The sequence below is a fragment of the Rana temporaria genome, chromosome 6 (assembly GCF_905171775.1).
Source record: "Rana temporaria chromosome 6, aRanTem1.1, whole genome shotgun sequence".
NCBI classification, from domain to species: Eukaryota; Metazoa; Chordata; class Amphibia; order Anura; family Ranidae; genus Rana; species Rana temporaria.
Window position 1 is genome coordinate 5,701,858 of NC_053494.1, and position 13,142 is coordinate 5,714,999.

The window sequence follows — 13,142 nt, forward strand, 5'->3', positions numbered from 1 at the left end:
CAGCCGTCGTATTTTATGTCGTTTACGTAGTACGTGAATATGGCTGGGCGTAGGTTACGTTCACGTCGTAGGCAGTGATCCGACGTATCTTAGGCAGTTGTTTCGACGTGATTCTGCGCATGCGCACTGGGATGCGGCCACTGGACGGCGCATGCGCCATTCATTTTAAGTGGTATATATGGCGCTTGGCCCATCATTAGCATAGGGTCACGCCTCATTAGCATGACTCATGCCCACTTCCACCTACGCTGGCTTACGCCGAGGAAGCCCAGCGTAGATTTGAGAGCGAGTGAGGGCAAGTATATGTGAATACTGTGCTTGCCTCTCCGCGCTGCGCCGGCGTAGCGTATATTAGATGCGCTACGCCCGCATAAATATGCGCCGATGTATGTGAATCCGGCCCTTTAACTTTTGTGCAAACCAATCAATAAACGCTTATTGCGATTTTTTTTTTTTTTACCAAAAATATGTAGAAGAATATGTATCGGCCTAAACTGAGGAAGAAATTTGTTTTAAAAAAATGGGGATATTTATTATAGCAAAATGTCAAAAACATATATTTTTTTCCAAAATTGTCGCTCTTTTTTTTGATTATAGCGCAAAAAATTAAAACCGCAGAGACGTTAATTTTGTTTGGGGGCAACGTCGCACGACCACGCAATTGTCAGTTAAAGCGACGCAGTGCCGAATCGCAAAAAAATGGCCCGGTCATTGGGCAGCCAAGTTCTCCGGGGCTGAAGTGGTTATTCTTATAAACTATGTACAGTAGCATGCAATTTTATAGGAGGGAGTGGAGAGGAAGTGGCTGAGAAAAGCTTTGAATAAAGGAGATAGTCGGGTTCAAGTTCTGTTTAGTGATTTGAACAATCTGACACTTTCTGTTTAGAAGAGAAGACTCAACATGATAGAGAGGTCCCAAAGGTCGCTGGATAGCGGGAGGTGTTAGAAAGGGAACAAGGAAAAGAAAATTCAGGGAGCTGCGAAATAAACAGGATCATAAAGGGGGACAAAGTACAGACCTCACTAATAACACCCCCAACCTCTGTATTGGGCTGATCAACTCTATCTGTCCACCTTCTGGGGAATACTCTACGATCCTTTACTGATAGAATGTTATACAGCAGAAGGACAGACACCTAATGAGGACACAAGGACACAAGCCACACCAGGACAACTGGAGATCTGCTGGAGAGACTCCCCTTCCAGAACCTCATCATCCAGAAAGGTATGAGGGTTAGGGTTAGGGGTTCCCATTGAAGAATATGGCTAGGACTCAAGAATTGGAACAGGGACCTCCCCCAAAGGTCAGAAGGCGGGTTCCCAGAGGTCAAAGGTCACAGGGCGTGGCTGACCCACCCCCACCAAAGTGAACTGCCTACCCCAACTAAGTCGGGGAATGAACAAGTCGGGAATGAACAAGTCAGGGAAAGCAGCTTGCGCGCGCGAATCGCGCGCAAGACGCTTTCCCCGACTTGTTCATTTCCTGACTTGTTCATGAGCCCATGGTTCATTATGGGAGGACAAAGGTGGGGTGAGATTTTTTTTTTAACATCTGGGTACATCAGTGGTAACATAGGGCCTGATTCTCAAAAAAGCTGCCTAACTTAACTTTCAGCAGTTAAGTTACACTGACTTAAAATCTCTACCTAAGTGCCCGATCTTCAAAGCACTTACCTAGAAATTTCAGGCCGTGTAACTTAAGTGCCGCCGTCGCAAGGCGGTCCTCCTCTCCGGGGGGCGTTTAAAATTTAAATGAGGCGCGCTCCCACGCCGGCCGTACTGCGCATGCGTGTGACGTCATTTTCCCGACATGCAGCGCGCGAACGTAATTAACGCCGGGCGGCTTTGAGAATTGCGACGGGACACTAAAGTTGCGACGGGTGAAAAAAAATATACGCGCCGGGAAAACAAATAATTATAAAAAAAAATGACAGCGTCGCTCAGCATGCATTCCTGAGAGGGAGAACTCCATGCCAATTTTCAAAGAAAAAACCGGCATGGGTTCCCCCCCCCAGGAGCATACCAGGCCCTTAGGTCTGGTATGGGTTGTAAGGAGACCCCCCCACGCCGAAAAATCGACGTAGGGGGTCCCCCTACAATCCATACCAGACCCGTATCCAAAGCATGCTACCCGGCCGGTCAGGAAAGGAGTGGGGACGAGCGAGCGCCCCCCCCTCCTGAGCCGTGCCAGGCCGCATGCCCTCAACATGGGGGGTTGGGTGCTCTGGGGCAGGGGGGGCGCACTGCGGGCCCCCCCACCCCAGAGCACCCTGTCCCCATGTTGATGAGGACAGGACCTCTTCCCGACAACCCTTGCCGTTGGTTGTCGGGGTCTGCGGGCGGGGGCTTATCGGAATCTGGGAGTCCCCTCAAATAAGGGGGCCCCCAGATACCGGCCCCCCACCCTAAGTGAATGGATATGGGGTACATCGTACCCCTATCCATTCACCTGGAGGCAAAAAGTAAAAGTTAGTAAAGGCACAACACAAGGCTTTTTAAAATAATTTATTATTCTGCTCCGGAGGCCCCCCTGTCTTCTTTATTAGCTCTATTACCAGGGGGGGCTTCTTCTTCCACTCTCCGGGGGTCTTCTTCCACTCTCCGGGGGGGGGTTTCTTCTTCCGCTCTCCGGGGGGGGGCTTCTCCGCTCTCCGGGGGTCTTCATCTCTCTTCGCCGCTCTCCGCTGTTGACTCGGCGAACCCCGGTTCTTCTGCAGATGTCCGGTGCCTTCTTCTTCAACGCTGGCTGCCTGCTATCTTTGTGTGTTAGCTCAATTAGTAACAGGCAGCCGGCGCGGTCTTCTGTGACGTCACCTTCTTCTCTTCTGTTCTTCTCCCCTCTTCCGATGTTGCCTCGTCGCCTCTTGTCACTGTAATGATGGAAGTGCGCCTTGCATCCCATTTATATAGGCATCACCGTCCCATCATGCTCCGGTAGGTACCCACATGGTGGGTGCACGTGGGTAGGCACCCACCACGTGGGTACCTGCCGGAGCATGATGGGACGGTGATGCCTATATAAATGGGATGCAAGGCGCGCTTCCATCATTACAGTGACAAGAGGCCAGAGGCAACATCGGAAGAGGGGAGAAGAAGAACCTGACGTCACAGAAGACCGCGCCGGCTGCCTGTTAGAAATTGAGCTAACACACAAAGATAGCAGGCAGCCAGCGCTGAAGAAGAAGGCACCGGACAGCTGCAGCAGAACCGGGGTTCGCCGAGTCAACAGCAGAAGAGGGGAGAAGAGAGAAGAAGACCCCCGGAGAGCGGAGAAGCCCCCCCCCCCGGAGAGCGGAAGAAGAAACCCCCCCCCGGAGAGTGGAAGAAGACCCCCGGAGAGTGGAAGAAGACCCCCGGAGAGTGGAAGAAGAAGCCCCCCTGGTAATAGAGCTAATAAAGAAGACAGGGGGGGCATCCGGAGCAGAATAATAAATTATTTTAAAAACCCTTGTGTTGTGTGTTTACTAACTTTTACTTTTTGCCTCCAGGTGAATGGGTAGCGTGCTTTGGATACGGGTCTGGTATGGATTGTAGGGGGACCCCCTACGTCGATTTTTCGGCGTAGGGGGGGTCTCCTTACAACCCATACCAGACCTAAGGGCCTGGTATGCTCCTGGGGGGGAACCCATGCCGGTTTTGAATTTAAAAATTGCCGTGGAGTTCTCCCTCAGGAATGCATACCAAATGCCGTCGCTTGAATGGGCCTTTACAAGGTGTGACTAACTTTCCACATTGTAAAACCAGCCCTAGTTTTGCGCAAGCAAATTCGGAACTTACGCAGAAATCACAATGATGAAATGCTTTGAGAATCTGCTTAAGTCCTCATTTGCATACGCAAAGCTGCATTTCAATGAGAAATGCCCCCAGTGGCGGATGCGGTACTGCATCCTAAGATCTGACATGTGTAAGTGTCTTACACATGTCAGATTTTCTGCCTAACTTTGGAAAAAGCCTTTTGAGAATCGTTTCCAAAGTTAGGCACAGACTGAACAGCAGTTAAGTCTGCGTATCTCTTTTGAGAATCAGGCCCATTGTACCTTCATAGATAGAGATAAGTGCAAGTCTCACCTCTATGGTTAGGGCAGGACGATGGGGCTGGGAACTTAAAGGGGTTGTAAAGGTACAATGTTTTTTTCCCTAAATATCTTCCTTTCCCTCAGTGCAGTCCTCCTTCACTTACCTCATCCTTCCATTTTGCTTTTAAATGTCCTTATTTCTTCTGAGAAATCCTCACTTCCTGTTCTTCTGTCTGTAACTCCACACAGTAACGTGAGGCTTTCTCCCTGGTGTGGAGTGTCGTGCTCGCCCCCTCCCTTGGACTACAGGAGAGTCAGGACGCTCTCTACGATGCATATAGAGAAAGGAGCTGTGTGTTAGTGGGGGTCCCCTACGTCCCATCTCCTTGCTCCCCTTTTTATCCAAACTCCTTGAACGTCTGGTCTACAACCGACCGAGCGTCCACCTTGCTGATAATGGCCTTTTTGATCCCTTTCAGGATTTCGTCCTCAACATTCCACAGAAACTGCTCTCCTAAAACTAACACTATGGCCGCGTACACACGATCGGTTAAACCGATGAGAAAGGTCTGATGGACCGTTTTCATCGGTCCAAACCGATCGCGTGTGGGGCCTATCGGTTGTTTATCTATAGGTTAAAAAAAAGCAATCTTGTTTTAAATTTAACCGATGGATACCTAACCGATAGAAAAAAACGATCGTTAGTGGGCACGTCCATCGGTTAAAAATCCACGCATGCTCAGAATCAAGTCGACGCATGCTTGGAAGCATTGAACTTCTTTTATTTCAGCACGTCGTTGGGTTTTACGTCACCGCGTTCTGACACGATCGTTTTTTTAACTGATGGTGTGTAGGCGCGACTGACCATCAGTCAGCTTCATCGGGTAACCGATGACAACCGTCCATCAGACTCTAACATTACTCTAACCCTAACCCTAACCCTAACATTTAACCCTAATCCTAACTCTAACCCTAAAATGTAACCCTAAGTCTAACCCTAACATTTAACCCTAACTCTAACCCTAAAATTAACCCTAACCCTAACCCTAAACCTAACTCTAACCCTAACATTTAACCCTAACCCTAACTCTAACCCTAACATTTAACCCTAATTCTAACCCTAAAAATAACCCTAACCCTAAACCTAACTCAAACCCTAACATTTAACCTTAACCCTAACTCTAACCCTAACATTTAACCCTAATTCTTGCCCTAACATTTAACCCTAATCCTAGCTCTAACCCTAAAATTAACCCTAACCCTAACTATAACCCTAAAATAACCCTAACCCTAACTCTAACCCTAAGCCTAACTAACCCTAACATTTAACCCTAATTCTAACCCTAAAATTTAACCCTAACCACAACTCTAACCCTAACCCTAACCCTAACATTTAACCCTAACCCTAACCCTAACATTTAACCCTAACTCTAACTCTAACCCTAACTCTAACCCTAACATTTAACCCTAATTCTAGCCCTAACATTTAACCCTAATCCTAGCTCTAACCCTAAAATTTAACCCTAACCCTAACTCTAACCCTAACATTTAACCCTAATTCTAACCCTAACATTAAACCCTAACTCCAACCCTAAAATGTAACCCTAACCCTAACTCTAACCCTACCATTTAACCCTAACCCTAACTCTAACCCTAACATTTAACCCTAATTATTGCCCTAACATTTAACCCTAATCCTAGCTCTAACCCTAAAATTAACCCGAACTATAACCCTAAAATTAACCCTAACCCTAACTCTAACCCTAAGCCTAACTAACCCTAACATTTAACCCTAATTCTAACCCTAACATTTAACCCTAACTCCAACCCTAAAATTTAACCCTAACCACAACTCTAACCCTAACCCTAACATTTAACCCTAACCCTAACTCTAACCCTAACATTTAACCCAAACTCTAACTCTAACCCTAACTCTAACCCTAACATTTAACCCTAATTCTAGCCCTAACATTTAACCCTAATCCTAGCGCTAACCCTAAAATTTAACCCTAACTCTAACCCTAACATTAAACCCTAACTCCAACCCTAAAATGTAACCCTAACCCTAACTCTAACCCTACCATTTAACTCTAACCCTAACATTTAACCCTAACCCTAACTCTAACCCTAACATTTAACCCTAACCCTAACTCTAACCCTAACCCTAACTCTAACCCTAACATTTAACCCTAACTCTAATTATCACCCTAACCATAAGGGTTAAATGTAAGGGTTAGGGATAAGGGCAAGTTTTATGACTAAGAGCTAGAGTTAGGGCTACGTTTAGCGACACTTGTTAGGGTTAGAAAGCCTTAATTGATGTCATCACTTGGTCTAAAATTAGATATGTAATAAAATCAAAATGGTTTTATTTAAAAATCTCATTAGTGTATTGATAAGAAAACAGGAGTGGGAGGAACCAGGAAAGGCAAAATGTAAGCCAATTCGTTTTCAGCTTTGAAGCTGTGTGCAGAATAATAGAAAGAAAAATCATTAAGGTTAATATCTAGATTAATATTTCGCTGCTTTAGGATTTTCTTCCAGAGGAAAACAGCAATGAAACACTCGGTTGGCATATTCTCCAGATCTGATAAAAGAGATTATTCCTGGCTGGTGACACTTCTATCATCGAGTGACTTCAGTGATTGCATCCAGGATGTGAGGTCCACCGTCATATCCAATAGTGGTTTTCAGCAGTTTATAGATGATGCATCTCAGTGCTCTCTGGGGATCCTTTATCACACCAAGAATAGAGGACGAGTCAACATCACCGATATATCCGGATCACTCTACGATGACGAGCTGGACAACCTGAATCAATTACTTGGTACATGATATATTGACAAATGAACAGAAAGATAGACTGACTATTATAGAGAGGAGAGGAGAATCTATGGTTTTTGAGGGTAGCAGAAAACAGGAAAATAGAGGAGGAGGGCATAGAAGAAGATATGATTCTAGAAGAGGCAGAAAGATATATTTCTAGAAAGGAAGAGAAGGAAGAGGAGAGGAGAGGATATCACTTTATAGGGGAGAAGAGGACGATATTACTCTAGAGCAAGGGTGTCAAACTCAATTTCATTGCAATCCGCATCAGGGTTATGGTTGCCCTCAAAGGGTCGGTTGTATCTGTAAGACTATATACATTTATCCAGGGCTTTTTTTTTGAGAGAGAAACACATCAAATGATGGGCGTGGCCAAATCACACTAACAGTGGGTAGATCTTAAAGAGGCAATAAATACCAGGAGTACAAAAGGAAGAGGAGGGATGAAAGGACAGGAGGGAGGGCTCGGAGGAATGGAAAGGAGAAGAAGGAAGAGGAGGGATGAAAAGGACAGGAGGGAAGACATGGAGGAATGGAAAGGAGAAGAAGGAAGAGGAGGGATGAAAAGGACAGGAGGGAAGACATGGAGGAATGGAAAGGAGAAGAAGGAAGAGGAGGGATGAAAAGGACAGGAGGGAAGACATGGAGGAATGGAAAGGAGAAGAAGGAAGAGGAGGGAGGAAAAGGACAGGAGGGAAGACATGGAGGAATGGAAAGGAGAAGAAGGAAGAGGAGGGATGAAAAGGACAGGAGGGAGGGCTCGGAGGAATGGAAAGGAGAAGAAGGAAGAGGAGGGATGAAAAGGACAGGAGGGAAGACATGGAGGAATGGAAAGGAGAAGAAGGAAGAGGAGGGATGAAAAGGACAGGAGGGAAGACATGGAGGAATGGAAAGGAGAAGAAGGAAGAGGAGGGATGAAAAGGACAGGAGGGAAGACATGGAGGAATGGAAAGGAGAAGAAGGAAGAGGAGGGAGGAAAAGGACAGAAGGGAAGACATGGAGGAATGGAAAGGAGAAGAAGGAAGAGGAGGGATGAAAAGGACAGGAGGGAAGACATAGAGGAATGGAAAGGAGAAGAAGGAAGAGGAGGGATGAAAAGGACAGGAGGGAAGACATAGAGGAATGGAAAGGAGAAGAAGGAAGAGGAGGGATGAAAAGGACAGGAGGGAGGGCTTGGAGGAATGGAAATGAGAAGAAGGAAGAGGAGGGATGAAAAGGACAGGAGGGAGGCCATAGAGGAATGGAAAGGAAAAGGAAGAGGAGGGAGGAAAAGGACAGGAGGGAAGACATGGAGAAATGGAAAGGAAAAGGAAGAGGCGGGATGAAAAGGACAGGAGGGAGGCCATAGAGGAATGGAAAGGAAAAGGAAGAGGAGGGAGGAAAAGGACAGGAGGGAAGACATGGAGGAATGGAAAGGAAAAGGAAGAGGCGGGATGAAAAGGACAGGAGGGAGGGCGTGGAGGAATGGAAAGGAGAAGATGAGAGAATGTGACTAATATGACTGAAACTTGTGTGCGTCCACAGGGAGAGACAATGTGATTGTGGTGGTTGATGATGTGGAGGACAGCAGCCATGAGGAGAAGATTCGGATCCTGGAGAGTCAGCCCACTATTAGGAAACTGGCCTCTGATTTGCTTCTCATTACAAAAACTGAAAAAAATAACTCCAAAACCTCTATGACAAAACTAAGAACCTTGATGCCTTTCAATTCTTCTTCAGGTATAAAAAACACACAAAAAAAAACATATAAAATAGCTAAATATAATACAACTTTTTCAAGTGCATCTTTTATGAAATCCAGTATTGTCAAATATTGTTAAACATAAATAAAAATTAAAGCCGGAGTTCCACCCGATTTTACTACTTTACATTAACAGCATTTACACACTTCAATCATTGTTCTAGAATGGAATTTTTATTTTATTTTTCTCCTAAGGTTTACCTTGTTGGGAGTTTTTTCAATGGCCTTTCCGGTCTCTGCCACCCGCAGGTATGGCTGTCATATCCGGCGGCGCACTGTCTCCTGGGAGCTATGTGTCCTTATTCCCAGGCGTCAGTGCGGATGGTCGCCGCTCGTTCTCGAAACCGGAAGTACCGCAAATCTCTTCATTGCCATCACAACGGGGCGGGCGCTTCCGACGCCTGTTGTGATGACAATGTGGAAGTTTACGGCACTCAGCGGCGTACATACTGAGCATGAGCAGGGACACGCGGTGCATGCTGGTAGCTCAGCATCACCGTATCCAGGAACTGTATCCTTGTGGGCTTCACATGCCCACAAGCAAGATGAAAACTGCCGGTAAGAAATTTTAAAACGATGTTTTTCATACGAAACCGGACATTGGGGGATATATTTGACAAAACAACCATCCTGGGTGGATGTAATATGACGTCCTTGGGCCTCCCGGCTGCTAGGGGGCGAGTGCCCGCCACGTCACGCGGGTCACAATGCGCATGCCTGGTGGCCGCAATGTCCGCCAGGTACCCGCGATCGGCAGTTACAGAGCCATGGGCGTGGATCTCTGTGTGTAAACACAGAGATCCACTTCCTGTCAGGGAGAGGAGACCGATCTGTGTCCCTTGTACATAGAGACACCGATCGGTCACCTCCCTCAGTCAGTCCCCTCCCCCCACAGTTAGAATCACTCCCTAGGGAACACTTTTAACCCCTTAATCGCCCCCTAGTGTTAGCCCCTTTCCTGCCAGTCACATTTTAATCAGTGCATATTTATAGCACTGTTCGCTGTATAAATGTGAATGGTCCCAAAAATTTGTCAAAAGTGTCCGAACTATCCGCCGCAATATCGCAGTCCTGGCAAAAATCGAAGATCGACGACATTACTAGTAAAAAAAATAAAAACTATCCCCTATTTTGCAGATGCTATAACTTTTGCGCAAACCAATCGATAAACGCTTATTGTGATTTTTTTTACCAAAAATATGTAGAAGAATACGTATCGGCCTAAATTGAGGAAAAAATGCTTAAAAAAAAAAATTGGGATGTTTATTATAGCAAAAAGTAAAACATATTGGGGTAGATTCACGTACCTTTAGGCGGGCGTAGCGTATCTCCTATACGCTACGCCGCCGTAGAGGCGAGTATGGTATTTTCAAAAATTTTGACTCCGAAGTTACGGCGGCGTAGCGTATTAGGGCCGGCGTAAGGCCGCCTAATTCAGATTTTTAAGCTGTGGGCGTGTTTTATGTATATTAACTGTGACCCCACGTAAATGACTTTTCGATCGAACGGCGCATGCGCCGTCCGTGGACGCATCCCAGTGCGCATGCTCCAAATGACGTTGGCAAATCGTCATGCTTTCGACGTGAACGTAAATTACGGCCAGCCCCATTCACGGACGAGTTACGCAAACGACGTAAAATTCGAAAAATTCGATGCGGTTCCGACGTCCATACTTAACATTGGCTGCGCCATGTTTTTGGTGGTTTATCTTTACGCCTGAAAACCCCTTACGTAAACGGCGTATCTTTACTGAGACGGCCGGGCGTACGTTCGTTATTAGGCGTATCTAGCTGATTTACATTATCTTGGCGTAAATCAGCGTACACGCCCCTAGCGGCCAGCGTAAATATGCAGTTAAGATACGACGGCGTAGGAGACTAACGCTGGTCGTATCTTAGAAATATTTAAGCGTATCTCAGTTTGAGAATACGCTTAAATATACGACGGCGGGGATTCGGACTTACGACGGAGTATCTACTGAATCTACCCCTCTTATGAATCTACCCCATTGTGTTTTTTTTTTCAAAATTGTCGGTCTTTTTTTTTAAATAAAAACCGCAGAGGTGATCAAATACCACCTAAAGAAAGCTCTATTTGTGGGGAAAAAAAGGATGTAAATTTTGTTTGGGAACCACGTTGCACGGTCACGCAATTGTCATTTAAAGCGTGACAGCGCTGAAAGCTGAAAATTGGCCTGGGCAGGAAGGGGGTGAAAATGCTCTGTATTGAAGTGGTTAAAAAATAAAAATTTTAATTGTCCTTGGAACTCCGTTTTAATAATTTTTTTTTATAGAAGTGCGAAAATTGGCTTGACCAATTGGATTGGACTGGCCAATATCAGAAAAATTGTTACATATTAACAGCTATCAACCTCTTGTACATTGTTTCCTTCCCTATGATCCTCATATAAAAACATATTCTTCTTGTTTCACACATGTAAAGCGCTACAAGGAAGCAGCACCTACGGAGGTCCTGATCCTCGGTCCGGTGGACACAATCTGGAGGAAAAGCTCACAGACACCAATAAAACAAATCACGGACCACTCCGTGGTGACAAGGGTCCCAACACAAAATCATCATATGAGATTTTAAAGCCATGGATCAGCAGCAAGAGTCCGGAGGTATCATTCCGCGATGAGGGTCCTCCGATATGGAAAGACTATGATTGTTTTAAGTCCATTAGGAAAAGTTCGATACCAATGGGCAGCGGTGAGGAGTTTGAGATTCCATTGAGCAATAAACAGTTCTGCAATATTTACTATGAAAGTCAAAAAATACCTCTCAGCACTGAGAACGTAGAGACCTGGCCCAGCTGGGAGACTGAGAACATCTATGAGGATCCAGATTCATGGATCAATGACAAACCTAAGCCTAAGATTAAGCCTAAAAGAAAGTCAACGATTTGGTACAGTTCTAAATATTCCGAGATGTTGCCCGACAATGAATCCCAAGAGGATGAATTCTGTGGTAAAACGTCTAACATAGGGATTGATTGTGAGATTTCAGAAAAACCGCCTAGCAAAGGTTACCCAACCTACCGAATGAACAAGGAAACTTCTAGGATACGGTACGGTTCTGAGAGTTCAAAGAAACCACCAATTGATGAATTTTCAGGGATCTATTTATACAACAAACCTGAGATTGGGTTCACCTATAAGAGTTCCGGGTCAAACCCTAGGTGTGAGAGGTCAGAGGAACTGTGTGATAAGAGTTCTGGGTCAAGCCCTAGGTGTGAGAGGTCAGAGGAACTATGTGATAAGAGTACCGGGTCAAGCCCTAGGTGTGAGAGGACAGAGGAACTATGTGATAAGAGTTCCGGGTCAAGCCCTAGGTGTGAGAGGTCAGAGGAACTATGTGATAAGAGTACCGGGTCAAGCCCTAGGTGTGAGAGGTCAGAGGAACTATGTGATAAGAGTACCGGGTCAAGCCCTAGGTGTGAGAGGTCAGAGGAACTATGTGATAAGAGTACCGGGTCAAGCCCTAGGTGTGAGAGGACAGAGGAACTATGTGATAAGAGTTTCGGGTCAAGCCCTAGGTGTGAGAGGTCAGAGGAACTGTGTGATAATAGTGACTCAATGTGCGAAGGTGAGAGCCGTGACACACCGCTAAGGAAAATGAGTCCCAAGGCACAAAAGAGTCCCAATAGTCAGTCCATCGGTCCAAACTTTTCTGATGTGATCGATGAACTGAAAAGAAAACAAAATAAAATAAGGAACTTGCCCCACTAACACATCTTCCTAGATGCTCCATAGCCACTTGCTGACCGCCCTATAGCAGAATCACATATACTATATATGCAGGACATGTTCCTAAGCTTTTGGGTAGCGGCACAAATGGGCGCCACCGAAGGCTTGCTCCTGCTGTGATTATACACAGCAGGAGTCGATCAGCGGGTATCGTTGACTCGATGTCTGCCGACACCTGCCGATTATCCTGTAGAGTAGGGGTCTGAAACTGGTGGCCCTCCAGCTGGGAAAAAACAATGCCCCATCTTTGGTGTCAGTAGGAGGAATTGTGCCCAACCATTGGTGTTAGTGGGAGGAATTGCACCCCTTCTTAAATACCATTGGAAGGAATTGTGTTCCATCACTGGTGTCATTGGAAGAAATTATGTCCAATCAATGGTGTAATGGGACCCCATTGTTGGTGTCATTGATAGAAATTGTGCCCCATCATTGGGAGGAATCATGCCCCATTATTTGTATCATTGGTTGAAATAGTACCTCAAGGGCCAGATAAAAGCAAGCAAAGGGCCACATCTGGCCCCCGGGCCGCAGTTTGGAGACCACTGCCCTAGAGCAAGTAGCTCTACGAGTATTCATATTCTCATGTATGATGAACGCTCTACGTATGTCTCGTAAATATTGACTTTCTCAGGTGGCTACTTGTCTGTAATTTCACTTTGCAAAATTGATAATAAAGAATTTACATATCAATGGTTGTGGCAAAAGCACAAGCATCCATATGTAAAATTACAAAACTGTTTCTGTTATAATCTGTATGATTTTTACTTTTCAATAAAAATCTATTTGACAAAAAAAAAAAAGAAAGAAAATAAA

The 13,142-nt window shown here is 45.6% G+C and overlaps 1 protein-coding gene across 2 annotated transcripts; it reads left to right on the forward strand.

The window, feature by feature from the left end:
• The first annotated feature begins 847 nt into the window (after positions 1-847).
• LOC120942580 lies at positions 848-12,610 on the forward strand. Of its 2 annotated transcripts, XM_040355558.1 has the most exons (5): positions 848-1,225; positions 6,548-6,843; positions 8,367-8,561; positions 11,026-11,761; positions 11,813-12,610. In XM_040355558.1, exons 1-5 carry the CDS (start codon positions 1,140-1,142, stop codon positions 12,309-12,311), a joined length of 1,812 nt encoding a protein of 603 aa, XP_040211492.1. In that variant the 5' UTR covers positions 848-1,139; the 3' UTR covers positions 12,312-12,610. The 2 variants fall into 2 exon arrangements, with proteins under 2 accessions (XP_040211492.1, XP_040211491.1); XM_040355557.1 differs by having other exon boundaries at positions 849-1,225; positions 11,026-12,610.
• Positions 12,611-13,142: the final 532 nt, after the last annotated feature.

What these genes read in the sequence shown, in the direction of transcription:
- LOC120942580 (XM_040355557.1), top strand. Translation starts at nt 1,140, where the DNA reads ATGAGGACACAAGGACACAAGCCACACCAGGACAACTGGAGATCTGCT. An exon ending in GAACCTCATCATCCAGAAAG is followed by an intron (nt 1,226 to 6,547) that starts GTATGAGGGTTA and finishes TCGCTGCTTTAG; the next exon opens with GATTTTCTTCCAGAGGAAAA. An exon ending in GCCTTTCAATTCTTCTTCAG is followed by an intron (nt 8,562 to 11,025) that starts GTATAAAAAACA and finishes ACACATGTAAAG; the next exon opens with CGCTACAAGGAAGCAGCACC.